Source organism: Festucalex cinctus, chromosome 2 (genome assembly GCF_051991245.1).
Source record: "Festucalex cinctus isolate MCC-2025b chromosome 2, RoL_Fcin_1.0, whole genome shotgun sequence".
NCBI classification, from domain to species: domain Eukaryota; kingdom Metazoa; phylum Chordata; class Actinopteri; order Syngnathiformes; family Syngnathidae; genus Festucalex; species Festucalex cinctus.
Genome location: NC_135412.1, coordinates 10281639 through 10308431, shown reverse-complemented (window position 1 = coordinate 10308431; position 26793 = coordinate 10281639). Strand labels below are relative to the sequence as shown.

Genomic DNA, 26793 nt, shown 5'->3' with positions numbered 1-26793 from the left:
CATTGAATGCACATCATTGGGAAAATAATTTATTAATAAAAACAAACGTATGAAATATGCATAATAGAGTGCATGTATTGATTTATAAACATTTGTGCATAAACGACTGACTGGTGAAACGCTAAATGTGTTCCTGTGGCATTTTGTGAAATTGTGTGTGACTGTTGTGATGTTATTACATGCTAAGTAATTCTGGTTCAGCATACTGTATGTAGTCTTCTATCCTTGAGTCAGTTTCCATCACAACCAGCCTAGCAGCACCTCCAGAGGTCGCTGTTACTCCAATAAGTGCTGAGTATTTGTTCTTGTTGAGTTTTTGCGTAGTTCTGGGTGCTAGCATTCTAGTGTCCTCGATAGTTGCGTTAGTTTGCGCTGGCTGTCGATCACATTCAGGTTCTGAATGTAGTGTTGGATGTTGCTGGGAGTCCGAAGAGGGAGGCCGTGGTCCGAGTCTGTCGTGATGGAGGACGACAAAGCAAGAGTGTCAATAATATATTTCTTTTCAGCTAAAATTTAGAGTTGTGAGTTCATAATGAACAGAGCAGTCTCCACACAAACGTAATAATGTTTATTTACATGTAGATAAGCGAGTAGCGGGTCCTTCCAGAAACATTCGATCAGCAAATCCTCTCTGCGGCGACGATGGCACTGCAGAACAGGGAGTGGGAACATGTCACGGTATCGGTCCTGTTAAGGTGTGTCCCAATGCTTTTGTCCATATGAAAAATGTTGCCATACTGCAGTATTAAAACTCACCATGAGGCTGGCTCCGGCAACCTCGCACCATTTTCACAGTCTTGGCAATCATGCGCTTGTGGGCAGAGGACATTTTGGTTACAAACAAGCGTCATCAGTGTTTACTAGGGGTGTTAAAAAAAAATCGATTCGGCAATATATCGCGATACTACATCGCGCAATTCTCGAATCGATTCAATAGGCGGCTGAATCTATTTTTAAACTTCCATTTTTAATGGAAAAATATTCAACAAAACGTCTGACTTCGGGTTAGGGTTCACACTTTAAGCATAGAAGAATGTTATATTGATGGAACATTAAGCCTTAATATTTTATTTCAGTGCTGTTAAAACAAGAAACAGATTGCAACCTGTATAAGACTGAAGTTTCAGATAAATAAATAATACATTTTCATACAAATCTTGGACTGTACAAGTTTACTGATGTGTATTTTCTAAATGTGAATTTAAAAAAATCGCAACAATTGACTTATAAATCCGTATCGGGATTAATCGGTATCGAATCGAATCATGACCTGTGAATCGTGATACGAATCGAATCGTCAGATACGAGGCAATTCACACCCCTAGTGTTTACCATTTGTTGAGAAACTCGGAAAGCAAAAATCTGTCTTACCATCTTCTCAAAATTGACAAGTCGATCGACCAAGTTTGCGTTTCCCTCATGGATGAACGTCATGTCTGGCAAAAGACGCAACAGCAAGTCATTTTAAAAAAATGTCACTGCACTGTACTGTTACTGCACAATGATGCTAACTGCCGGTGACCTTTAGTTACCTTTCAGTATGAGAGGCATGAAGGGAATGTAAGGGGGGCTGAGCTTGGCCACTGCCAACCTGTACGCTCGGTGATTCCGTGAAGGATCCTGCCCCAAGGCGACAGTCAGCATTCGTTGCATTAAGGACAGCGGCCATCAGATGGCACCATTTTTCTTTCTAATATACGGTTTCAGTTTAAACATAACAGTGCATTTTTTCCCCCCTGCATTTTGTCCCATGTGTCTTAATAACACATGATGTGACAGTGAAGTGTATCAAGTGCTGCCTATAAGAGTAAAACTTCTGTTTTAAATAATAATTAAAAAAAAAAAAAAAAAAAAGTGTATCATTGCCCATATAAAAACACTCAAGTGGCACAAAATATTTTCAGTCAGACTTACCATCAGCCTTTCATAGGCGCAGTAGATTCTTTTTGTCTTACCGGGTATTCTCTGCAAAAAAATAAAAACAAATGAAAAGCTAATGATGGCAACTAATGGTGACATTACGCACTCAAACGTCACCCATGAAGTAAAACGTCACCTCCCAGGTCTTGTAAAGCCGGCGCACGGCGCTGTTGCTCAAACCGAACATCACGGCAAAGAAGGAATTGAGATTCTTCTGATCCTTTAATCTGAAAGGAAAGAAACAAAGGCAGGTGGATATTGCCATGGTAACCCCAGAGCAAACAGATAAAAAACTTTATGGTTGCATTTTTTTTTTCGGAAGCGTAGAGCTGCCATTGTGGAGTAAATATTTTTGGCTGGCGCGTATGTTCGAACATACTCGCAAATATGTTCGAACATAGTCTGAAATATGTTCGAACATAGTCTGAAATATGTTCGAACATAATCGTAAATACGTTCGAACATACTCGCAAATATTTTTGAACGTACTTGCATGCTACGTTAGCAAGTTAGCGAGTGAAAACAAAACCCCCTTTTTTAGGCATTTTGGCCACAATTCATTAGAAAATTAAGTAGACAAAAAACAGCGTTTATTCGTAACTTTTACGATTTATTATGTCTGCCGTGCATGATTTAGGTTCGTCATTTTTCGCCCCATGATGTAACGGGGTATTGCGCTTGCATAGTTGAGTACCACAGCATTATGGGAAGGTATGCTAACTTTGTAGCATGTAGCCTACAAGTACGTTCGAACATATTTGCGAGTATGTTCGAACATACTCGCCAGCCAAAAATGTTTACTCCACATTGGCAGCTCTACGCTTCCGTATTTTCCCATCCAGACTCTTACACTGCGGCGATCTTGATGAACTTCTTGAGCAGGATGGCTCGTTTGACCAGGTCTTCGCAGAGGCAGAGCTCGCTCACCACCCAGTACTGAACCTCGTTGAAGCGGCGCACAAAGCGCTCCAGGTTGGCCGTCACGGCGCTTGGGAACTTTTGACGTCCAAATACGTAATGGACAAGCTCGGCCTGGAGCAATACGTAGAGGATTATCATCAGATTATATCAGGTGACGACATCATGTGTGACTTCAGATTCACCTGACAAGCAGTAAGTGATCATATAATAGTTACATCATCAATAATCTCACTAATAACCTCACTGCTGCTTTAAAAACATTTCCTTTGCAAATTGATGTCTGACCTCATGCATGGCGTTGAACAGTTCCCAGTCGTAGTTGGTGAGTTCGCTGGCGATGTCCTTGGAGCACATGTGCTCAAGGGTGTTGGCACTCCCTCGCTCGGGACCCTGCTGCTCTTTCAGGGGCGTCTGAGTGAAGAAAGACGAATAAAGACACAAGGTAGACGGCGTGATAGTCAGAACCGTATTAGGGGCGTCAGAAAGAACCGTGGGCAGATAACCAAAAGGATCCTTCTGTGTTCTGAGACATTTTTTTTTTAATGTGGAGTCCCTCAAGGGTCAATCCTTGCACCCCTTATTTATATATGTTGGGCTAAATGCTTCAGAATGCTCCGTTGTAATGTTGTTTTTTGTTTGTTTTTTAAATTGACTTTTTATTCAGTTTTACACACACATACAAAAGCCCTTATTACAAAAACGAGACCAAAAAAAACAAAAAATGAACAACAGACCTAAACAAAACAGACAAACAAAAACAAAAAACATGAACAAAATTACGCAGAGAAGAACTTGATTACAACTACATTCAAAGTATCCTCACCAGTTTTTCCACTTGGCTGCTGGTACAGATGAAAAGTCTCTCATTGAGTCCCAGCGCAGTCAATACTGCGGTGGCATCCAATTTCAACTCGGCTCTTTCTGTAAGTGTGTCAAAACGTTAGCATGGAAAGAAAAGCAGCAATTGTGTTGTCACGGCGATGATTTGTGATTGGCACCTCCTGCTGAGTTCATCTTGACCAGCACGTGATCTCCTCCAGGTTTGACCAGCAACAGCATCACTTCCTGGACGGACGTGTTGACCGGTAGCGTCAGCGTGAGTGCTTGGTGGTCTGCCGTGTAAATCTCGTACAACACTGCGCCGCAGAGCAAGAACGTCAGCACATCACTGTTGTGGGCAACTTTTCCACGTTGGAGGCCAAAGTAATCCCAGTTTGGCTTTGCAAAAACAGAATCTGTCTGATGAGATGAGTATGTTTTGGCAGCTGACCTTTATCCTGCGCTCTGATTGGCTGTATCCGTCCAACAGGCTCCTCACTATGAGGGAACCAGTCAAATGAGTAGTTCTGTTTGAGCAACATAGCAACAACAGGGAATCAACACAGTTGTATTTCGAAATCTATTACTGTTAATGTATGATTTATACCTGAAATTTTAATGTATTTACTTTTACTTATTTTATGTTAATGTAACTGTAACCTAATTTTATTTTTATGATTATATTGAAATTTATTCACTCCTTTTCACTGTTGTAAAATAAAAATATATTGTGATTTGCTAATGACTGATTGTTTTTATTACTGTGCCCTCTGCTGGTGTATTTGAGACTTGCATCGTGTGACAGTAAGGGGTTATTTTAATCGAGAGTGACGTCAGTCAGTTGAAGGAAAGAGATTGTAGCGTAACGTTTGTACAGCAAGCTCAACGACATTCCTAATTACTCCTAAATTCCAGTTTAAAAGGCGAAACGGTACGTGATTAAATTTAATGTGTGTTTTATGTTGTTGAGATATGTTTCATTGTATTGTGCACCATGTAATGAAGAGTACGTTTGTCACAGTTTTTCACCCCCCAAAAAACGGTGTTCCTCAGCGGAAATTTGGACAATAAATGCTGTTGAAGAAACCTTTAGGGGCAGTCACAGTTATGGTGACATGTTTCCACCTTGAGGGCGTAAAACTCTTTACCCACAGACTCTCATTAAAAATTGTACATATAGCTCCTCTTCGATATAAGCGGTCGGACCATATGGGGGTGGTGTCACCTCTCTTGCACCTGAGCTGAATACAGTTGATATACCAATACCCTCAATAATTGGGTCTGACATCTAAGCCGTCTGTCATAAAGTACAGTACTGCTAATTGCCATTTTGAGCTATGGAAGTTGGAGATGAAAGAGAAATGAAATAATACAATTAAGTCACTTAAGACAAAACCTTTTCAGAGCAGAACATACCACAGCTCCAAGACTTAAGTGAGGACTGCTTGTTAGCAACATTGCTTGGCTAAACTGCATATAGCAAGGCTAATGCTAAATGTAGCTTTTCCTGCCTCCGTTTTCAAACTTTAGGATCTGACTTAGCAGCATAAGAGTGGAGAGGTAGACCGATTTAAAACAATGCTCAGAAAAGGCAAAGCAGTATGTACAAACTGGAATCCACACGGGAAATGCATGGCAAGTAACCATGCCTGGAAAAATAAACATTGAAATGTCAGCCTGATGAAGGCGACAGGATATGGAGCCGAAAGCACAATGAGAATGTTGGCAAAAACAGGCACATCCTGTCAAGTTCTGTGTTGTATTTGAACATGATTAGCATGGCCATCATCAAAGTAAAAGCTCTCAAGGAAAGGGCAAACTTGACAAAAAGTAAAAAACATTACAGGATTGCTCGGTTTTCATTTAAGTACATACGCTGGCTTGATATAGATGGAGAATTATGGCCCTTACCCTGCCCAACGAATGGTATCCATTCTCCAACCTATTGAAGATGACAACACACTGTGTTAGCTGGTGTTCAAGTCTTGAGATGTTTTAAGGTAATACACTTACTTACACTTTTGTCCTTCTTCTGTCCCGGAATTGATCTTTCAGCACGCCATACAAACGAAAATTAGCTGCAATGTCCTTCTTCAGCTTCTGTTTGAGCGCACACAAGCAATGTACACACACAAACCCTGATTCCAATGAAGTTGGGACATTGTGCAAAACATAAATAAAAACAGAATATAATAAATTGCAAATCATTTTCAACCTCTATTCAATTGATTGATTGGGCCCTGTGCAACTATGTAACTGATTTCACGCCTCACCTCCAGAAACGTTAATGCAACAGGGTCTTCTTTAAGCAGAAGTCCATAGAACGCTACCCATTGGCCAACCAGCTTCACCACCTTCTGCTTACTGTTGAGAACGTAGGTGGCCCTCTCCTGCTCGGATCCCTCAGACAGCTCTGCCTGGTAGGTGCATCGCCAGTTAAGGAACACCAATTTCCAAAATGAAGATGGTTGACAAAGTCAAAGTCATGAAATATAGTGAGCTTTACTGGTATGTAATGGTTTATAATAAAAGCAAGACCCACTAAATTGAAAAGTTTCATTTATGTATTGATTTTTACATGTAAACAGCATTGGCTTAGACCTAAATCTGATAGTGTCAGTAGTGTGACACAAGTGGATTAAAATAAAATGAAGTGGATTCAAATAATGGCCCTTCGGTTCCAGCCCGTCACCACCCCCGTTATATGTAAAAAACCGTGACATAGAAATACCCAATTTAAATACACATCCATGTGCGGCACGGCACGTAAAACACATACATAATCATTACAAACATTATACACAGATAATATTCTGAGAGGGAGTAAGCACAATTGATAACACAAAAATAGAGTAATAAATAAAATCTACGCTATAGTGGGACTGCAAAAACTGAATCATTACCCTATAGCAAAGATTTACTCTAAAGCTAAAGCGAACTTCCGACGTTGTAATGAAAGAATATATCCCTGAAAGTATTTCTGAATGAGGTATTTGTAAGTTTTACCGCCATGTTTATGCTGAAGTGACAACTGTTTGATGGTTTAAAAGGACTGCAATAGCGATGCTAATTTTTAGGGGTGTGAATTGCCTAGTACCTGACGATTCGATTCGTATCACGATTCACAGGTCACGATTCGATTCGATACCGATTAATCCCGATACGAATTTATAAGTCGATTGTTGCGATTTTTTTCATTCAAATTTAGAAAATACTAATCAGTAAGCTTGTAGAGTGTAAGATTTATATGGAAATGTATTATTTATTTATCTGAAATTTCAGTCTTATAGAGGTTGTAATCTGTTTCATGTTTGAACAGCATTAAAATAAAATATTAAGGCTTAATGTTCCGTTCATATAACATTCTTCCATGCTCAAGGTGTGAATCCTAACCCCGAAGTCAGACGTTTTGTTGAATAACAATTCTGAGCTCTAAAAAAAAAAACAAAAAAAAAAAAACGATTTTTTTTTTATTGAATCGATTCGAGAATCGCGCGATGTAGTATCGCGATATATCGCCGAATCGATTTTTTTTTTTAACACCCCTACTAATTTTCATTAGCCGTGGCATTGCATGTTAGCAAGAAACTAGCTGACTTATGTTCGGCTCATGATAACAAAAGTGGCAATTGTGTTGAAAGTGCTTCGTATTATAACAAAGTACACAGTAACATAACATTTGTGTTGACAAATAAAACAGCTTGGGGTAAGAACACTTACTGTAACCTCTCATTTGGAGAGCAACACACTGACGTGAACAGTTAACACTTTGTTGGTAAAATAAGCAATCTGTTTAAGCTGGGGGGAAATTTGTGGCTTATAGTCCGGATTTTACGGTATTTATAGCCTATTCAAGAATTAGGTCTTAAATACTTAAATAGAAACGTTTTAAACACCAATGACTTCAGGATATTGATGCTGCAGTGCAGGACATAGTTGACTGGAGGGCATGAAGACCCTGTGGGTGAGCAGGAAGTCACTCACGCACGAATCTAGTGGGCAGAAAACAAAAACAAAAACGTAACACTCAGGTGACGAATAATTTAAGAAACGAGAAAAGACAATCTCTCACCGATTGCATCATTTCCGTTGGAGTCCAACTTGACTGTTTCCAGGAGGTGTTCTAGGATCTTCTCTGGAGCTCCTGACATCACCGTGTACCTACGCAGAACAAAACATTTGCATTATAGTAAAGATGCACAGTTTCATCCAGCAGCATGTAAATTAATACTGACTGTTTCTATTGATATCAAAGATATCAATACGACTATTACTTGTTTCCAGCTCCTCCCTGCTCGGCTGGGTTGGCACATTTCTCCAGCACGAGCACGGTTTTCCCATGCTCCTCCAATCGCACCGTGTTAGCCTCTACATCCTGAAGTCAGAGAAATGCATGAATACAATCGCACAACAACAAAATATGACCGCAGTGGAGCATACAGTCAGCCGACCTTGAGAATTCGAATGAAGTCGTGCTTGTCCACGCGCAAGAAGTGACAGTTATCCTCCCTCAGGATTATTGTGGCGGCGCGCGGGGCGTCATTCAGCAAGGCCAGCTGCCCGAAATCCTCGCCCTCATGCAGGGTCGTCACCAGACCCTGAATTCATTCCACACACCTTATATTGTCAATACTGTTTTTTATATGGATAGAAATAGCGCTGCATTAATTACATTGTTAATAAACCGGAAAATTTGGATTATAAGGCCGAGTTTAAACTTATTTACAGATGTTTCCTGATTCCAGGAGCTGGTCATGAATTTTATTAATTAATTTACTTTTGAATTAAAATCCACATGCATTCAGATAAATATTGCAATGGAACAGCATTCATATTTCTTAGCTGAAAATAAAAGTGTAATGTTGACAAACTGAAGGCTATCATTAAATAAAAATCATTATTATTAGTGTTTAGTTTAAAGCTAACACGAGAAATGTCGCTTACCTTCCCGTGGGTGATCACATTGACCGAGCCTTTCCAGATGATGTACCAGGAAGTTCCTTTGTCCCCCTGACTGAACACTTTAAACAACACAAACCACTGAATGAACATGCTTCAAGATCACATGTACAAAATGTGTTGTCATTTATGTCTACACATAAGTGATCCAACCCTGACCGAATCGTTCATAATCACGATACAAGGGCTCTTGAATGGCCCCTGAGTGTATACACGCTTTATCGAAACACATCCTAAAAAGTGGGTCTTTGCAATGTGTAGGTGTACAAGAGTTGACCAACTTACAGACGGTACCGGCCTTAGCATGTGATTCAAACACCAACACAGCTGCAAGCTCTTTCCGTACCTACAGGAACAAAAGTTTAGGTCAAGAAATGAAAAACGCACTATGAAACGCTGGTTTGTTTACTCCTATAAAAAAAAAAAAAAAAAAAAAAATTAACAAGAAGATGCATGAGGAATCCAAGGACTGGTTAAAAAAATCTGAATGACAATTATTGGAATAATGGTTCAGTAACAGTGACTGACCGAGGTGGAAAGATGAGCGGCGGCCTTGAGATGGAGAAGCTCCTCATAAATGACCTCCAGGTCCTCAGCACTCCTCTGATTTGGACTAAACACAAGTCATATAGACAGACACACATAAGAAAGCATACAGTACAGTAGGTCGTTTTCCAGATGGAGTCATATAGATATGAAATTGGAATTGAAAACAACCATGAGCTCATCTAGGATGAATCTAGGATCATTCTCATCCCTCATCGACTGAGGTTTATGTTAAATTTGAATGGATGGCAAATGGTTGCAAGTCTTTGCAGTATAATGATGCCTTGGGATACAAGTGACCTGACCCACTTATAAGTTTTTTGAGATATGTTGAATTTTGACTGGCCCACACAATATTTTGTTCTAATGCTATAAAAATATGGAACGTACCAAAAGAAAGATTAGAGTCTCTTCTTTCCTATAAAAAAAAATATTTGTATTTGTTTCTGTTTTGCAGCAATTAGTATTAAAATATAGCTAAGTTTCATCATTATTCACAAATCTGTTTAGAACTGTGGGGAAATCAGATGTTTGCAACATGGCCCTGGTTGATTTCTTATACTCTGCTGCCACCTGCTGGCCGGTTTTGTAATTATTCCCATTGCTTCAACCGCTCTCTGCAGTTCAGAGGCTGCATCAGAGCCTTCTATATGCTCTAGCATAAAAGAAAGAGAAAAAAACATATAAATACGTCTTTGGGACACTTAAAACATTTAAAATAGAATGTATTACTATGTTTATGGGAGCAAATGAGTTAAAACATTGCACATCACTGAACGTTGATTAACATGTTTGCCCCATCCACACCACTGTATAAAGTGTAATCAGTTATATTAAAATAATGTCAAATGGATGACATGTAATTTAAAAGACAGCAAGCTTAACAATAACTACACCTCCTGCCACACTGCAGTTTTTCATGGCTGCTTTGAGGAACCCGATAAAGAGTTGGAGAAGTTGACATGACCCACAAATTCCCCGGAATCACAATGCGATTGAGCTTTGTGTAATTTATTGGAAAAACAAACACAGGCCCAACCTCCCCAGAAACTGGACTTAACATCGAACAACCTGTTTTGTTGGCTCCCATGATTTGTGATGTGAATATTGTGACTGGCCAGTGTGGTGTGTTGTTCAAGAGCCATCGCACTGACCATTTGCGGAGGATCATCGTGAGCAGCGCGTCAGGGCCCAGTTGAGACAGCAGCGACAGGCTTTCCTGCAGCTCGTCCTCCGAATCCTTTGTTAGGTGGTTCAGACCAAATTCTGAATCCAGGAAGCGGTAGAACTGCGTGTCCTTGTCGTGAAAGTTCACCTCATGTTTCACTTGGCATAGCAAAGACAAAGACGACACAGGTAAACAAAATAAATTTAGCTAATTTATTAGGCTTTTTCCTTGGTGAGAAAAATACAACCACAAGCATGAACATTTTGGCCATTTGGGAGATTTTCAAGAGGCCTATGTAAACATTGGAAGGTTTGAATTCTCTTTAATACGAGAGTGTGTGCTTGACTATCGTTTTTGTAATGATCTAAAATAACTGCAACTTTCATGCCTTTTCGCTAGCATATTCGCTAGGTGTTACTTGTTAGGAATTGAGCTGACTGCTTGTATAGTACAAAATTTACAGTGTTATAGAACTAATGACAATTGTTCCTTATTGTGCTTGTTGGGTATGTGAGTGGAATAGTTTGACTTTGAAATGCCATGTTGTTTTTGTTTACGCATACGAGTATAAAAATGCGAAACTGATGTTTATTTCATAACATGACGTTATTAAACTGCCTTTGACAAGTATACTTGTCAATTGTATTTTTTAGAGCGGTGCTAAATGGGGGCGAATCTGATTATGCTCCACTGTAAATATCAAACTTGGAAACAACTTTACTGATGCCCAACCACCGGTAGATGACATCATTGCCCCATTTTATACAAAAAAACCACAGTTTCAGAGTCCATGGGAGAAACGGCTGTATTTTGGCAAACCTACATTTTTCTACTGTCAATTATAAAAGAACGGGACGGGGCAAAAAGTAGGGAGTCTATTCTGTCATTTGGTAGATTCGGTTTAAATATAATTATTGAATGTAATATCACGTGAGTACTGGAAATTTTTTAATTTTCTATAATGGCTGGCAGTGAATGAGTTAACAATTGTTCCTTGTGCTTTCAATGAAGATTTCAGTTTGAGCACTGGGAACGAAGAAGTGCCTTTAAAACATTGTAGAATGAAAATAAGTGCAAATGTATTCTAAGTGACCCACTTGAATGGATGATGGAGTTTCTTACTTGATTGGGCCTTTGTTTTCCAAGCAGACAATGCGCCTTTTCCTGTCGTTAGTGCATACTTGACTGGGTGAGTTTTGTGCGTGCACACTCAAGTCACAACATTTTAAGCTCCTCAAGCATGCCTGAGTACTGCCTGAGATGTCATGAGCTGAATATGTTAAAAAGAAATACCAGTAAATGATTGTTTTTGATGATTTGATGCCACCTTTTGCTTTGACTTTTTTTTATTTTTTTTTATTTCAGTAAATGTTCCTAGTAATCAGCCTTCAATCTATCACATTTTCTTGAAACTTACATTTCTCTGAGCAAGAGCGCTACATTTAGTAGATATTTGGTCGTAGTTATTTGGGGCAGCTAAGCTGGTTTGTTTTTCCTCATGGTTCCCATTTTCAATAGACTTCAAGCTGCACACTAACAATTTACCCAAAAATATCTTTACAATAGCCTTTTTATTTGACCATTTATGACTGAAACATTTTTTAATTTGTAGATTAACACCTTAGCTGTTCATAATGGGAACTCCTGCAAGTGTATGGCCAATAGGTTTCAGACAGGATTGTGTTTGAATTTCCCGCCCTCTGTCTGCAGATGTGATGTCATGTGCGCATTGTGTATGTGAAAAAGAGAAAATGCAGTTTTATTTTTCGGCCACGTGTGGCAGTAGTGAGTCGAAATTCAATTTGCTGCCTTCGGTACCTTTAAATCATTGATATGTCTCAATGTCCTACCGTGAACCAAGATTCTTTCGTCCACCAGGACCTGCCACATTCCGACTGCCTGGCTTCTCGATTGCAGGCCTTCATTTTGTCCCATCAGCCAGTCGACAAGTTCTTTACCAGAGCAACATTGTCTACGACAACAATCACACATTTGAATTTGAATGTGATTCAAAGATGCGGTCACTTGTTACGGGAAACATTTAATGAAATAATTTATCAACCCACATTTCTTTTGGACAATTATATGTTCCATGCAGCCCCACTAGTCTAAATATTGCATTCTGGTTAATATTGCGTTAGCAGATTATGAGTTAAGCAGCAAAATCCATCCGTTTTCATCCATCTCAGGGGGCGGCCATTTTGCCATTTGCTGTCGACTTAAGATATCATCAATGTTTCTCAGCTCTCAGGTAACAACCAATCACAGCGCAGCTTCACATAACAGGTGAGCTCTAATTGGTTGTTACCTGAGCCCTCAGCAACATTGATGTCATCTTCAGTCAACATCAAGTGGCAAAATGGCCGCCCCCTGTGACGGATAAAAACACCATTGCTGAGAGAAATCTGAGACGGCCATTCCTAGTAGTCGTACGTCATAAAATGGAAGCAACCTTCACGGTACCTGTAAGTTTTGAGGTGATACTTCCTATCTCGGATCAAGCCAGGGTTCCTCTCGACCATCACGCTGTACACCGACCTTGCGGCCTTCACCACCCGATCTGAGAGGAACTTAAACACACACAGAGGAGCGGTGAGTCATTAAACACACTACTATATTTATATCAGGGGCATAAATGTGACATTTGGTTGTTTTATGACGTGGAGAAATAGGCTGAGAAAAAGCATGCATTTGTGTACTCAGCCACAGCGCATACGCACTGCGAGGGAGTGAGCTGACATGACAACACAACCTCACAACTCTGTGTCTGACACGATAGAGGCATCGCGACCACCCTCGGTCAGTTCCCATTCAACTTGTCATTTAATTCCTCCCCAGTCCCCCTTCGCATGCACGCAATCCGAGCTGGTCCAAGACCTGAAAAGACCTTGGATGGCCCAAGCCCCCTGTTAGCCACTGGTGCAGAAACAAGTCTTACGTAACAAGAATGTGCGTCAACGTGACTGGCCCTGTTTTTCATGCTTTACACTTGTTAACACAGCAACAAAACGAAACAGTCATTTTGCTTCACTCTCCTTGCCTCACCCTGCGCTCGGCCTTGTGATTCCACAAGTGTGGGTCTGTTTGTATTGCAGATGTTCCCATCAGGCGCTTCTGTTTGTCCAAGGTGGTGCCAGTATCAAGAAAATCCTTGCGTCAAGCGTGTACGTATTTTTGGATGATGTCAAAATTCACTAACCTGACTCGCCACAAGAATATTTTGACAGATATGCGTGCTTGACAAACCATTAAAAATAAGCAGTTTGGTTTTTGTTTGCTTCCATAAACACTTAAAGACACTTGAGTTGGATTCACACTGCAGGTCTAAGAGGCCTGATTTTAATATGAAGGTATCCGATTCCATGTGTTTTATTCTATTTGCGCCGCCATGACATAACATGACATTAAATACTTGGGGTCAACAGTCCAGATCCAAGCATGTTGGAATGGGTGGAGTAAAGTGTCAGGAGTCTCTGCTCGGATGAAAGGGAACATTTATAACAGTAGAAGAAAGAAGGAAGAAGAGCTGGAAGTGACGGAAATCAAGATTTTTCTTTCAGAGTCAACAGGATGGATGAGATTAGAAATGAGGCCATCGGAGGGACAACTCAGGTACAATGTTTTAGGGAAATAGTTAGAGAGACGACTTCAGTGGTTTGGACACGTCCATAGGAGAGATAGTGAAGGAAGATGTGTTATGGAGCTGCTGGGATGTAAGGTTGATGGATGTAGTGAGAGAAGACATGAGGTCAGTTCGGGTTAGACAGCAAGATGCAGAAGATAGACTTTGATGGAAAAGGATAACATGCTGTGGCGAACCTTAAAAGAAGAAGAAAAAGAAGGCACTGCCATGACATATGCACGTTGAGAGCAAAGTGCACACCTGCGGTGCTCACGTATTAGCAGTTGCGATAGCGCTAATAATTCTCAATAATGCAATCGCAGGGATACTTATAAGCAACTCTTACTTGGAAGAAGGGGATTGGCACTGATTTATAACCCATCATCTCACGGGGTGGGGTGGGGGGCGGTTGCCTGACTTCCTGGTCCCACGGAAACCGACTTACAACCAAGCACCACTGTTTCTACTCAACCAGTTTTTGTACTTCCTAAACCTGACACATGTTTTCTTCCTGAAGCCAAGTTAGAGTCTTCAGTGAAACTATTATACAGACTAAAGTCTTCAGTGAACATGATGGACAGGTTTTCATGAACACAAACAACTGTATTGACTCTTCTGTCAACTGAATGTTTTCATAACACCAAAGACAATTCTGAAGTCTTCAATGACCCTGATATGCCGGTTTTCGTGAACACCAGCAAACCTTTTGTCTTCTATCACTCTAAATGCAACTTGAAATAACTGCAACAGACGTTTTTGTGCACGCTAATTCCTAACAGAAAAGCCAAACATGCAAATAAAACCGAAATCTCCATGTAGTACAATTTTCTGTATGAATGACAAGCTCATCTCATATGGAGATTACTCTCAATTCACACACCCTGCTATTTAGGTGGTGTAATAATGAGATTTAGGAGACTCTGGTTTGCCCCTGGCTCAGGTGGTAGAGTTGTTTCCCAATCTGAAGGTTGTGGGTTCGCTCCTGAACCTTTGTGACCAAATTGAGGTTTCTATGAGGACAATATTGAACCACCAGTTGCTCCTGATGCTTTATCAATAGCTGGTAAATTAGGAGACAGACTTAAAAGTGCTTTGATTACCTTCAAGATAGAAAAGAGCGATAGAAAATTTAAGCCTATTTATTATTCTGGACCGAGAGAGTGAGCCTTACAATATAAGTACAGTATATCGAAAATAGCAGGCAACCTTTGTTGACACAAAATGAAAATGCTGCGATTGGACCGGGAATCGTGACGTACTGTAAATCCGTTCCACGCACTTCAACCAGCCTTTTCCCAGACCTGCTGTCCCTCAAATAAATTACCCCGCGTGCTATCCTTCCCAACTGCAATGATGAATGAGCACAAGGTACATTTTAGAGTTTCCCAGGGGCCCATTTCCCTTGCTGACCCCCACTGAGACATTCTCAGGCAGCAACTTGTATTTATTTTTTTTCCAAGAAGTAAAATTTCCATGACCTAAGCGGGACATTATAAAAACACATTAAAAGTCAAATTTGATTTTCAGGACCATCCTGATTCGCTACTCCAACCCTACATTACATTAAAAGGTTTGTCATGTCAACACTACCATACAGTGAGACGCCACGCATGCTTGAAAGTGTTTCATAGCCAGGTTGCAATTGTCTACACTTCAGCACCGGCATGTTGCCTTTGTGCATTCCTTGGGTCATTAGTATTGTAGGGTAGAAAGACTCCGCCCACCACCATGTCAACACTGTGTGATTTGACAGGGAGATTTGAAGGCACCGTGACCTCTGCAAACAGGAATGGCACACTTTACCAAGAAGCTGCTTTCAACGCTGTGTTAGACTGGTGAAATGACGCTTCAACATAATGCAACCGTAAACCTTTTTAGTTGGTGGTGAGCTCAAATCTCCTGGTCTCTGCGTTGTCTTGTGTAATTAATGGCAGAAGATGTGACTGTTGTTAACTTGTCGTTTACTTCCTGCTTCCTGTTTGGGGCGTGATATGCAGCTATGACGAAACCAGGAATCCAGCGCCGACACCGGGACAAACAAACCTAACATGGACGAATGGACGCTGCAATTAATTCTGTTCTAGCAGAATTACTCGCTGTTTCCTTGTTGAATGTTGAACAGCGAGAGGAGCTTTGTGCATTTTTAGCTGGTGAAGATGTTCGTTCTTTTTATCCGCCCGCCGACGAGAACGAAGATGACATTTTCATCTGTGGCCGTGATTGGTCAAAACAAACGTGTCGAAGATGCCACATCAACCAATCAGCTCGAAGTATTGTACAGAATGTTCTGCTCCTGAGCAAATCATCGTGGAGCAGTCCCAGATTGATATTGTGAGGAACTTCCTTGAGTGAATCACAATATCAGTTTGGCTATTGCCAGGTTAGTGGAAACCTACAGCACACTCCCATTTTCAAGACAAAAATACTGGACCTTTCGCCACTCTTCAAAATGGTTGCAGAGAATGTGGAGAGGCCCTGAACTTTACACTTTTTAGAGAACTTCCAGTTGTTACAGTTTCATTTTCAGAGGTCTTGCACAGGGCATTGGCCTGTCTGAAGCTCCTCCCATCACTTTAACATAGTTCCTTGACACCAAGGTGCCACAAGATGGAGCCAATGTTTTTATTTATTTTTTTTAATGAAAAAAGAAAGTAGGTGAGTTATATTAAGTGAATAATTGAGAACAGGTTTGAAACACTGTAAACATGAAATTAGCATGTTAGCATCATGAATATAGCACACGCAGACTACTTCAACTCTGCAGTCATTCAGAGTCAATGTCTTCACTTCAAATGGTTTTTCTCTCACAGTGCCGAACCCTGTTTATCAGTGTGCTGCTGCTTCTTCTCTCCTTACCACGTTGTTAACGCAAGCTGAGATAAAGAGCGGTGTGATGGGCCTAGCCCAAGTTGACGATCCCGGGGGGTCAATTAGCTGTGAGCACTCCAGTGCTCTTTAAAGCTCCTTGTGACTGCCTACCTCGCTAGGAATGTGCTTTTTAAGACTCGCATGGTAGGATATTATACACAACAGAAGAACACGTTCAGGATGTAAGTGCTGTAGAACTCCAATGAGAACTTGATCTGTGGATCATGTTTGGAAGTGTTGCTTCATATACACACCTGCTTCATTGTGTCCTTTGAGTCCGGCGCCTCTGGAAGTGGAGTCTAGAAGAGAACGATATTATCACTGATGAGCTATGTTTGCATATCTAAATAACACAGCTTAACCAAGGTTAAGCAATCGATATTTAGGATAAGCACAACTAATATTGCTTACAGTACGTCTGTTTGGTTTTCTATTGATGCGGTATGGACAGCCGACTAATGGTGCTCATTGTTTGCGCTTGGAAAACATTAAACTTGTTAGCTGCTTAGTCTGACGAGGTGGTGTAAAGACATAACGCACACTTATTAATGGCGACGTAAACCACATACAGTATAGGACATTGTCTTCTTAGTTATGACCTGGATTAAATGATGCGTGAGGGCATATGCCGGAAATGTGGAAAAACCGGCTTGACCCCGTGTACACAGTCACAATCAGATGAATGGCGAATTTGAAGTATTTTGTCCTGCATGCTGTATACAGGATGTGATTGCAGGAAGGAAACTTAGGCCTCGTTCACAAGAAAGCCCCATTTCGGTGTATCCGCACAAGTTTTTTACCGTTTTGGCAGTCCGTCCACACGGCAAAAACTATTTTGAAGACCCCCTTTTCTTTTGTCGCTCAGTTCCTAGACCCCAATATTAGATATGGCAGAGTCATCTTTTGTGAAATTACAGTTATAATTCTTTAAATAAAATTATAAATAAAAATAATAAATAAAGTTTCCTCCTGTAAACATTATTAACTCATTTGCTCCTAAAAACATATAAATGTTCTATTTTAAATATTACTCGTGTCCCAAAGACGTATTTTTACGTTTATTATTTTTATGCGAGAGCATACAGAAGGCTTTGACGCAGCCTCTGAACTGAAGTGAAAGGTTGAAGCAATGGTAGTAATTACAAAAACGGCCAGCAGGTGGCAACAGAGTATAAGAGATCAACCAGGGCCATGTTGAAAACAAGCTGTTTCCCCAAAATTCTAAACAGAGTTGTGAATAGGGGTGTTAAAAAAAATCGATTCGGCGATATATCGCGATACTACATCGCGCGATTCTCGAATCGATTCAATAAAAAAAAAATCGATTATTCTTTTTTTTTTTTTTTTAAGAGCTCAGAATTGTTCATTCGGTAGTCTTACCGATTCAACGTTTTATCATCATTGCCTTTTTTTTTTTGTGTGTGTGTGTGAATCGATTTTTAAACTTCCATTTTTAATGGAAAAATATTCAACAAAACGTCTGACTTCGGGTTAGGATTCACACCTTGAGCATGGAAGAATGTTATATGAACGGAACATTAAGCCTTAATATTTTATTTTAATGCTGTTCAAACATGAAACAGATTACAACCTCTATAAGACTGAAATTTCAGATAAATAAATAATACATTTTCATATAAATCTTACACTCTACAAGCTTACTGATTAGTATTTTCTAAATTTGAATGGAAAAAAATCGCAACAATCGACTTATAAATTCGTATCGGGATTAATCGGTATCGAATCGAATCGTGACCTGTGAATCGTGATACGAATCGAATCGTCAGGTACTAGGCAATTCACACCCCTAGTTGTGAATAATGATGAAATTTAGATATATTCTAATGCTAATGGCTAGAAAAAAAAAGAAAGTGATACAAATATCGTTTTTTTTTTCCTGATGAAAGAAGAGACTCAAATCTGTCTTTTCGTAGGTTCCATGTTTTTATAGCAATAGAACACAATATTCTGTGGGCCTTGCGAAATCCAGTCAGAGGTAAAAGTCGAAGGTAAAAATGGCTGGGAATGAACGAGTTAAGCATATAATTCATACATGTATTTAAGGCAAGTTGTAAAATGTCTGAAGTCCTCTTGTTTATGTTTAAAAAAAATTAAAATATAAATCAGGCTGTTTCTCATAAGTACTGTCTCAAACATTCTCTCATTTGGATATTGTAAATGTATTGGATTGTATGCCGAGAAACGTTTTTGGGAGGCGTAATACGGTGGCCTCGCTGCTTCAAAAGTCTTGGCCTATCGGCTATCGAGATCAGTGGTTCGTCTTCTTCGCTAATTCTACTTCTACGCTTTCCGTTAACTCCCTATGGCATTACTACAGCGCCTCTCCAGACTTGGCATATATATTACAGCCGACAAACGTGATAGGCATATTCTTTTGGACGCTCGCATGTCTTGACCGTTCTGTCAGTACAAGATTTGTTTGCGGAACGAAGCTTTGCTTCCGTGCAAACAGGGCCTTAGTCGCAATGATGTTGTTGATAATGATCCTGTTCATTGGAATCTGCTGCGTTAGAGGAGGGAAAACTCTTAAAACCTGCAGGACTCCAGCCCTTCGGGGACTGATTTTGTCCACCCCTTCAGTATAGCATTTGGAATGTCCTGAAATTGAAGGACGCCACTGGTATCGTCGGTTACATACGATAAACTCAAAAATTCTGAAACACATTTAGTTTTATGGACTCATGAGACAAGAATTAACCTTTACTTACATTGTGGAAGGGGTAAATTTGGAGAAAATAAGGATCTTTGTGCGAAAAAAATGACAGCGTTCCCGCAAGTATTTTGTCGCATGACTTGCACCAGCTAGCAAATGTCAAACAAGCCTTGTGGAATCACCGCTAAACGAGCATCAGCGCTTTGGGGGACAGACATAATTGGACCAAAGACGATTCTGATCTCCTTTAAAACATTGCCTGGACAGCCAATGAAGGTTTTAAAGAACACATCAACCTCCTGAGGTGGATTGCGAGTGGCCTTTCCAGCCAAGAAAAACAGAGTCCAAAACAATGCTCGTGCCCCAAACATGTTTTTAAATGGCCGATTGCCTGCTTGTGTGTCATATTAGTTTATCATGAATGTCTCTTAATGATGTCACATGAAACATTCACATGAGCACATGCATTCATAGACTTTTACGAGCTCATTCTGCACCGGACTGTTCAGTGTGACTTTTACAACTTGTGTTTTTATGTCTTTTTCACAGCTTTTTATTTGCCACATCTCATGTTGCTTTCTCAAGCTGGACTTTTGCCCCGTTTCGAACTGCGGACAACTTCTTCCGTGGTGTCAAGTTTTCTTGTGTAATTTATTATGTAAGATAACTTGGAGACACAACATCCGTCTCTTCAGACCAGCACTGCTTGAAACAAATTGTTACATAAAAGGTGTTACTGAAGAGGGAAAAGATGTAAATATTACATTTGTATTCAAAGTCTAAAAGTAGAACAAGTTGGACAGGTGACCAGGAAATGACAATCTTCCTTCTGTACACTTCTACAGGCTCTTCCAAGAAAGGGAATTGTGGTGAAGGTGAACAATATACAATACTCTTATTTTTTTTTCTTTTTTTTTATAACAGGAATTTAATGAAATACTCTGCTGCTGTGGTTGCCATCCTGTCTACACACAAAGGGCTTCACAAATCTATTTCCAGAAATATATGAGAATAGTTTCATGAACTATCACATGTAGGTGAAATGTGTGCACTCTTATAAAAATGTTTTGTGCATTCTCTGCCAACAATAACAAATTGAAGACATGAATGATATAATCCAATAAAATATCAGCTAAAATCTAAACTGCTGTGACGAACACTTACTTTAACAATTGATTGTTCTGCCAATTATGTTATTAACCGATTAATCAGATTTAAAAAAAACATTAATTTCCAACTCTTTATTGCAGGTCCGATGTAACATTTTTTTTTTTTTTAAATATAATCTTTAATGTCCTTGTATCAGGGCTAGCAAGATAATTTGGGTTGGAAAGTGTGTGTTATATGTGGCGGTCACTTTCAAAACTTTGAAATGCATTTAGGCTACCATGTGAAAGCAGACACCAGGGGTGTCCAAACTTTTGCATTTGAGGGCCACATACAGAAAATCAGAAGGACGCAAGGGCCACATAATGTTATGAAGAGAAATTGTGTTTAGTTCTAAAAATTCTACAAATAATTTACTTGTGCTTTTGCATATTTAGAAAAATGCTACAGTAAATAAACCAATTTATTCAAATTCATTTGTAATACGGCAGTAGGGATAATTATTATAGTTTTGGAAATTTTCATTTTAGTGGTTATTTTGTTTTAGTTAGTTTGAATTAGTTTTCAAGGTGGGTCTGTTAGTTTTTTTTATTAGTTTTAGTTCTTTAATAAATGCTTAGCTTTAGTTTCGTTAGTTTCAGTATTAGTTTTAGTTTTTTTTATGAGTATTACTTGTGCGAAATATTTAAAAAAACACCATGGGCGCAATGTTATTATTCCGGTTTATATCAAAATGAATCTGCTAAAAATCACATTTAAAATCATCCCCAAAGGCTCATGCATTAAATTTATTTCCAAAGACTAAAATGAAGGACATTCTTGCTATAATTATAGTTAATTTTATTTTAGTTTTGAAAACATAAAATGTAGTTTCAGTTCGTTTTCTTTCTTTAAAAGCATCTTTGTTTTTATTTTATTTAGTTAACGAAATTGTCTGCGATTGGCTGGCAACCAGTTCAGGGTGTCCCCCGCCTACTGCCCCGAGCCAGCTGAGATAGGCGCCAGCACCCCCCGCGACCCTTGTGAGGAATAAGCGGCCAAGAAAATGGATGGATGGATGGATGGATAACGAATTTGTTGTTTTGAATTTTAGTTTTCGTTAGTTTTAGTTAACTAAAATAAACTTTAATAGCACCTGTGTTTTTCGACACCCTCCCTTCTTACTTTGACTATCTCCAAACATTTTTGTTTTTATTTTATTTGAACTGAGTCAAATGCCATTTTTAGCATATGTCGCGGGCCACAAAAAAATGGACGGCGGGCCGGAATTTGTATACCATACATTAACCGAGTCATTGCCTACAAAATTCTGGTTCCAAAATGAAGCGTTTCTTCAAAAAAAGTGAAGTTTATTCCCTCAACTCCTCTCAAGTTGGCAGCTGATGCAAACGTATTGTCACCATTCAGCCATTTTTCCCAAGTTGAGTTGGCGAGTTGCAACCATAACGTGGGCAGGTACTTAAATACATCAGAACACCAAATTCAAATCCGCTCATTTTGTGAGCCTTTGTCTTTAAAACTCATTCACTGCCTTTGACAAGTATACTTGTCAATTGTATTTTTTAGAGCGGTGCTAAATGGGGGCGAATCTGAGAATGCTCCACTGTAAATATCAAACTTGGAAACAACTTTACTGATGCCCAACCACCGGTAGATGACATCATTGCCCCATTTTATAGGAAATAAACACAGTTTCAGAGTCCATGGGAGAAATGGCTGTATTTTGGAAAACCTACATTTTTCTGCTGTCAATTATAAAAGAACGGGACGGGACAAAAAGTAGGGAGTCTATTCTGTTATTTGGTAGATTCGGTTTATATATAATTATTGAATGTAATATCACGCGAGTATTGGAAATGTAAAAATTTTCTATAATGACTGGCAGTGAATGAGTTAAAAGGCCGTTGCAAATAACATAACACTTTTTTTTTTTTTTTTTTTTTAAACAGGGTATTATTTCAAATTAACAGTCCTGAAAAAGCACCACCATTATGATTCAGTCACTGGTTTAGCCCTTATATGTCAGAAAGTAGGAAACCAATGATAAAATGTGATTTCATGGAGGACTATATAGCAATCTAAGAATATTTACTAACTCGTGAGGCTAAAATTCCAATGATGTGGACAATTCTCGAATATAGTCTACATAGGCAATAGAAATTCTGTTTTTGTGATGACTGGCATACAACTGACACTTGTCCAATTCGAGTGCAGTGAGATGTGTACATACCCAGCTGATGCCGCGTATAATCGGCGTGTCCACCGAGCACCGGTCCGGGAACACTTGATAATTATAACTCCTGAATAGATGCATCTTTTATTACATCCGCACAGTCGAGCAGGAGAATATCGGGAGTTCCTCAAGTCACGCGCACGGGGCGCACACACCTTCATCGGACCATCAGACAAAACGGAACCATGGTGCCGCTCCCGGACGTCATAAGCCCCTGCATCCCCAAGTCGGACTCGACTGACTCTGCTGTGCTGTTCTGTGCTTGGCCAAGTCGTCGTGCTGCGTCACTTTTGAGACAATCCTGCACAGGAGTGGCGTGCACGCGCTTTGGCACACACGTGACCTCCACAACTGTGCTCTGCCTCACGTTTTAATGAGTCAAGTAGCAAGATGGCTGACGTTTTTCATGTTGATATCAAACAGGTAGGACTGTCATCACATCCTCTTGTTGGATTCCTTTCCAAGGAATGTGAAATGTTCCGAATCGATGTTAGTAACATTACGAGACAGTATAAAAAGTTGAGTACGTACTATGACAAAATCACCATTGCAAGAATATGGTTTTTACCAAGAAGGGCAGCGACGTGTGGTTCACCTATTTGCGGATTAAAAGAAAAGAAAAAAAAAATGTGCTCGTGTGTATGTGTTTTTTCTAGCCAAATTTTTCATGGAAAACGTATAATGGAGCTCCTCTTTTTTTGTGTCGATTTTAGGGGGGGCTACCAATTATTTTTTTCAAAATTGTCCCAATGCATTTCAATGGGCTCCAATTATGCGTGGATTTTTTGCTATCTGCAGGACACTATATATATATATATATATATATATATATATATATATATATATATATATATATGTGTATATATATATATATATAATGTCGTCCATATTTAAAATGCAATTGTCATCTGATTATATGTGTACACCACACGTCGCCCCCCAGTGCTGATGAAAAAATATTGATTGCCCCCTGCATCATTTAAGTTGCCCATCCATGATTTATGTTTGTATATTTAGTGGGGTTCTTAAAAAAAAAATCGATTCTGCAATATATCGCAATATTACATCGCGCAATTCTCGAATCGATTCGATAGGCGGCCGAATCGATTTTTAAATATCCATTTTTGATGGAAAAATATTCACCAAAACGTCTTAGGGTAAGCATGGAGGAACGTTATATTAATGGACATGAAGCCTTAAAGGAAGGCTCCTTTAATTTTACATGTATGGCTTGATTGGCAGTAAATAGTTAGTATAGCTACGAAACATGCATAAGAGCTGAAGAATACACCCTTATATTGATTTATTTAACTTTTTTCAACATAGAAGTACTTCCGTGTTGCAACGCCCCCAAGTGGTGACGTCACTAGTGTGTATACTCGCTTGGGGAACAGTCGTTCACGCAGACATAACAACGAGGAAGACACAAACGTCAGTTATGCCTTACTGTATTGCAAAATTTTGCAAGGCGTCGGCAAGGAAAAACCCGCGACACCCCCCCCCCCCCCCCACAAAAAAAAAAAAAAAAAAAAAAAAAGCTACTTGAGTAGACAATGGTTTGTTTGCTAAGTGCTGTCAACCTCCCGAAGGACAAGCAGGCGTGCGCGCAGCGAACATTTCAGGCATGAGGACTTCGAATATATGTTACAATTTGAGATGGGGTACGCCACACGCCTAATACTAAAGCCCAACGCAGTACCGAGTATCTTTAAAGAACCAGACGTGGGAAATAATCAAGCCGATGGAGGAGCCGCAACTGCTAGCAACACGGAGCCTTCACTCTCACAACAGCCGGCAAATCGAGGTCTTACTACGGCCACTGAAAGATCTCGGAGAAGCGAAGCAAATTTAAAGCGAAAGGTAGGCATGTTTCGGGGGTGGGGGGGCATTGGTTATTATACTGCACGGACTGTTTTATTTCATAATTCATTTGAAGGTGGCCAACGCAGGGGCACGTCGGCACGTTACCGTAATGCACAGTATTAACAATCGTTGGGGCGGCTGGCTTGACTTCGTCTTTTCGAGTGGCGGCTGGCCTGACCGCAGTGGGACGCTACGCAAAAAAGAAAAAAAAAACAGCTAGGGGAGGTTGGGTGCTGTAACGACGATACATTTAATTTTACTATTTTTTCTTTTTCCTGAAATATTTCGTCAGTTCCACACGTTTTGCATTGCTCGTACTGTGTGTCACTTTACCTGTTGGATATTTGCTCCTCCAAGACTTTTCTTCTTCACATCTTTCATCGCAACCAAAGCTATCCTGAGAATGTCTATTTAGTATTGCCATGTTGAATGTCTGATGTTCCAGGATGCAGTTGAGATTGTCCGCAAGGAACCGATCCTCGAGTTCTTTCATTTCCAGACAGCACACATTCATTAGCGGATTGTCCATTCCTGCAGCTCCCGCACGAGCACCACTCACCCCCCGCCTGATTCACTCGTTCGTCAAAGTTTATTTTGTGCCCGAAAAGACCATCTGGCGCCACAACTTTCACATCCAAGGCAGACTTTCCTTCGGTAGTGTTATTTTGTCGTGTTGGCTCGAAGCGATAAGGTTTAATCCTTCCGGGTTTGACGCTAGATGCACGGCTGCGTTGCATAGTGCTTCCATAGTGTAGCGTTTACACACTAGTGACGTAAACATCCGGGTTATTTAGTCACGTGTAACAAACATGCCGGCGTTCGATTCATTTTAACAATGGTTTAAAAGTTATTAAATGTACATAAAAAAATAATCACGTCACCAAATTAATTATTGAAAAAGTAGCAACTTTTTGCTGCTAAAAATGGATCAATAAGTAAAGTGTCCCTTTAATGTTTCATTTTAATGCTGTTCAAACATGAAACAGATTTCAACCTGTATAAGACTGAAGTTTCAGATAAATAAATAATACATTTTCATACAAATCTTACGCTGTACAAGTTTACTGATTAGTATTTTCTAAATTTAAATAAAAATAATCGCAACAATCGACTTGTAAATTCGTATCGGGATTAATCGGTATGGAATCTAATCGTGACCTATGAATCGTGATACGGATCGAATCGTCAGGTACTAGGCAATTCACACCCCTAATTTTTAGTATTTTTTTTACATGTCATAACATCCATCCATCCATTTTTCTGACCGCATATTCCTCACAAGGGTCGCGGGGGGTGCTGGCGCCTATCTCAGCTGGCTCTGGGCAGTAGGCGGGGGACACCCTGGACTGGTTGCCACCCAATCGCAGGGCACACAGAGACGAACAACCATCCATGTCATAACATTACGACAAATTTATATAAGTACCAATATCAGGCATTATTTTAAGGTATCGGTACAATAAAAGTATCAGCCACCATCTTGGAATCAGGAACTATAGAAATCAGTATAAATTGTCATTTCATGCAATTTTTAAGGGAAAATGCTATACTATGAATAGGTCTGTCAGTTTTTTATTTATTTATTTTTTTATGGTATGTACTGAAAATGCATGACGGTACTTGGTATCTCTGACTCAGGAGTTGAGTACTCATACTGCTATTGGTGTGGAAAAAAAAAAGTGGAATCAACTCTCGAACATCACTAAAAATATGTTCGAAGAATAAATTGGATTCACTTAGAATAATTCTCTTTTCGAAAACCCAACTCACTTATACAAAAACTTACAGAAGAGAGGAATTTTATTTGAAGAAATGGATTAAAGGCAAAAACCACACTTACCTAACTCTGTGAAGTTACTATTATCCTTCCTGAGTCTGTCCTCAAGTGGTGTTCTGGCCTGAAGAACTTGCAACAGAGGATACATCCACCACAGCTGTAAGAAAAGTGCTCTTACTCCTCTCCTAGTATATTTATTTAGGGATGGGGTATTTTTTTGTTTTAAATTCAGCTGTGCCTTATGTGTTCAGATGTTAAAGAAGACAATGAGTTTATTTTATGGGGTATTTGTTGTTGAGTTGAATGAAAGACACAT

At 39.7% G+C, this 26793-nt stretch overlaps 1 protein-coding gene and 2 long non-coding RNA genes across 5 annotated transcripts; 2 read left to right on the top strand and 1 right to left on the bottom strand.

Moving 5' to 3' along the window:
- Positions 1-15: 15 nt before the first annotated feature.
- On the bottom strand, positions 16-23258 carry rapgef3 (Rap guanine nucleotide exchange factor (GEF) 3). Of its 2 annotated transcripts, XM_077512753.1 has the most exons (28): positions 22993-23258; positions 22835-22904; positions 17078-17122; positions 12797-12903; positions 12184-12305; positions 10320-10491; positions 9148-9232; positions 8905-8965; positions 8605-8681; positions 8112-8258; positions 7935-8035; positions 7733-7821; positions 7574-7652; positions 5934-6084; positions 5678-5760; positions 5572-5602; positions 4112-4187; positions 3840-3977; positions 3665-3762; positions 3127-3252; positions 2771-2952; positions 2057-2147; positions 1915-1965; positions 1533-1620; positions 1372-1436; positions 757-811; positions 577-648; positions 16-452 (listed from the first exon to the last, which is right to left on the bottom strand). In XM_077512753.1, the coding sequence occupies exons 3-28, from the start codon at positions 17084-17086 to the stop codon at positions 334-336; spliced, it is 2475 nt and encodes an 824-aa protein (XP_077368879.1). In that variant the 5' UTR covers positions 17087-17122; positions 22835-22904; positions 22993-23258; the 3' UTR covers positions 16-333. The 2 variants fall into 2 exon arrangements, with proteins under 2 accessions (XP_077368879.1, XP_077368878.1); XM_077512752.1 differs by having other exon boundaries at positions 22835-23258.
- LOC144013647 (uncharacterized) lies at positions 2230-4396 on the top strand. 2 transcript variants are annotated; one of them, XR_013282294.1, is made up of 4 exons: positions 2230-2283; positions 2763-3033; positions 3148-3283; positions 3882-4396. It is a non-coding gene; the product is annotated as an uncharacterized LOC144013647 (long non-coding RNA). The 2 variants fall into 2 exon arrangements; XR_013282293.1 differs by lacking the exon at positions 2230-2283 and adding an exon at positions 2292-2631.
- On the top strand, positions 15670-20402 carry LOC144013648 (uncharacterized). Its single transcript, XR_013282295.1, has 3 exons — positions 15670-15839; positions 15953-16335; positions 20047-20402. It is a non-coding gene; the product is annotated as an uncharacterized LOC144013648 (long non-coding RNA).
- Positions 23259-26793: the final 3535 nt, after the last annotated feature.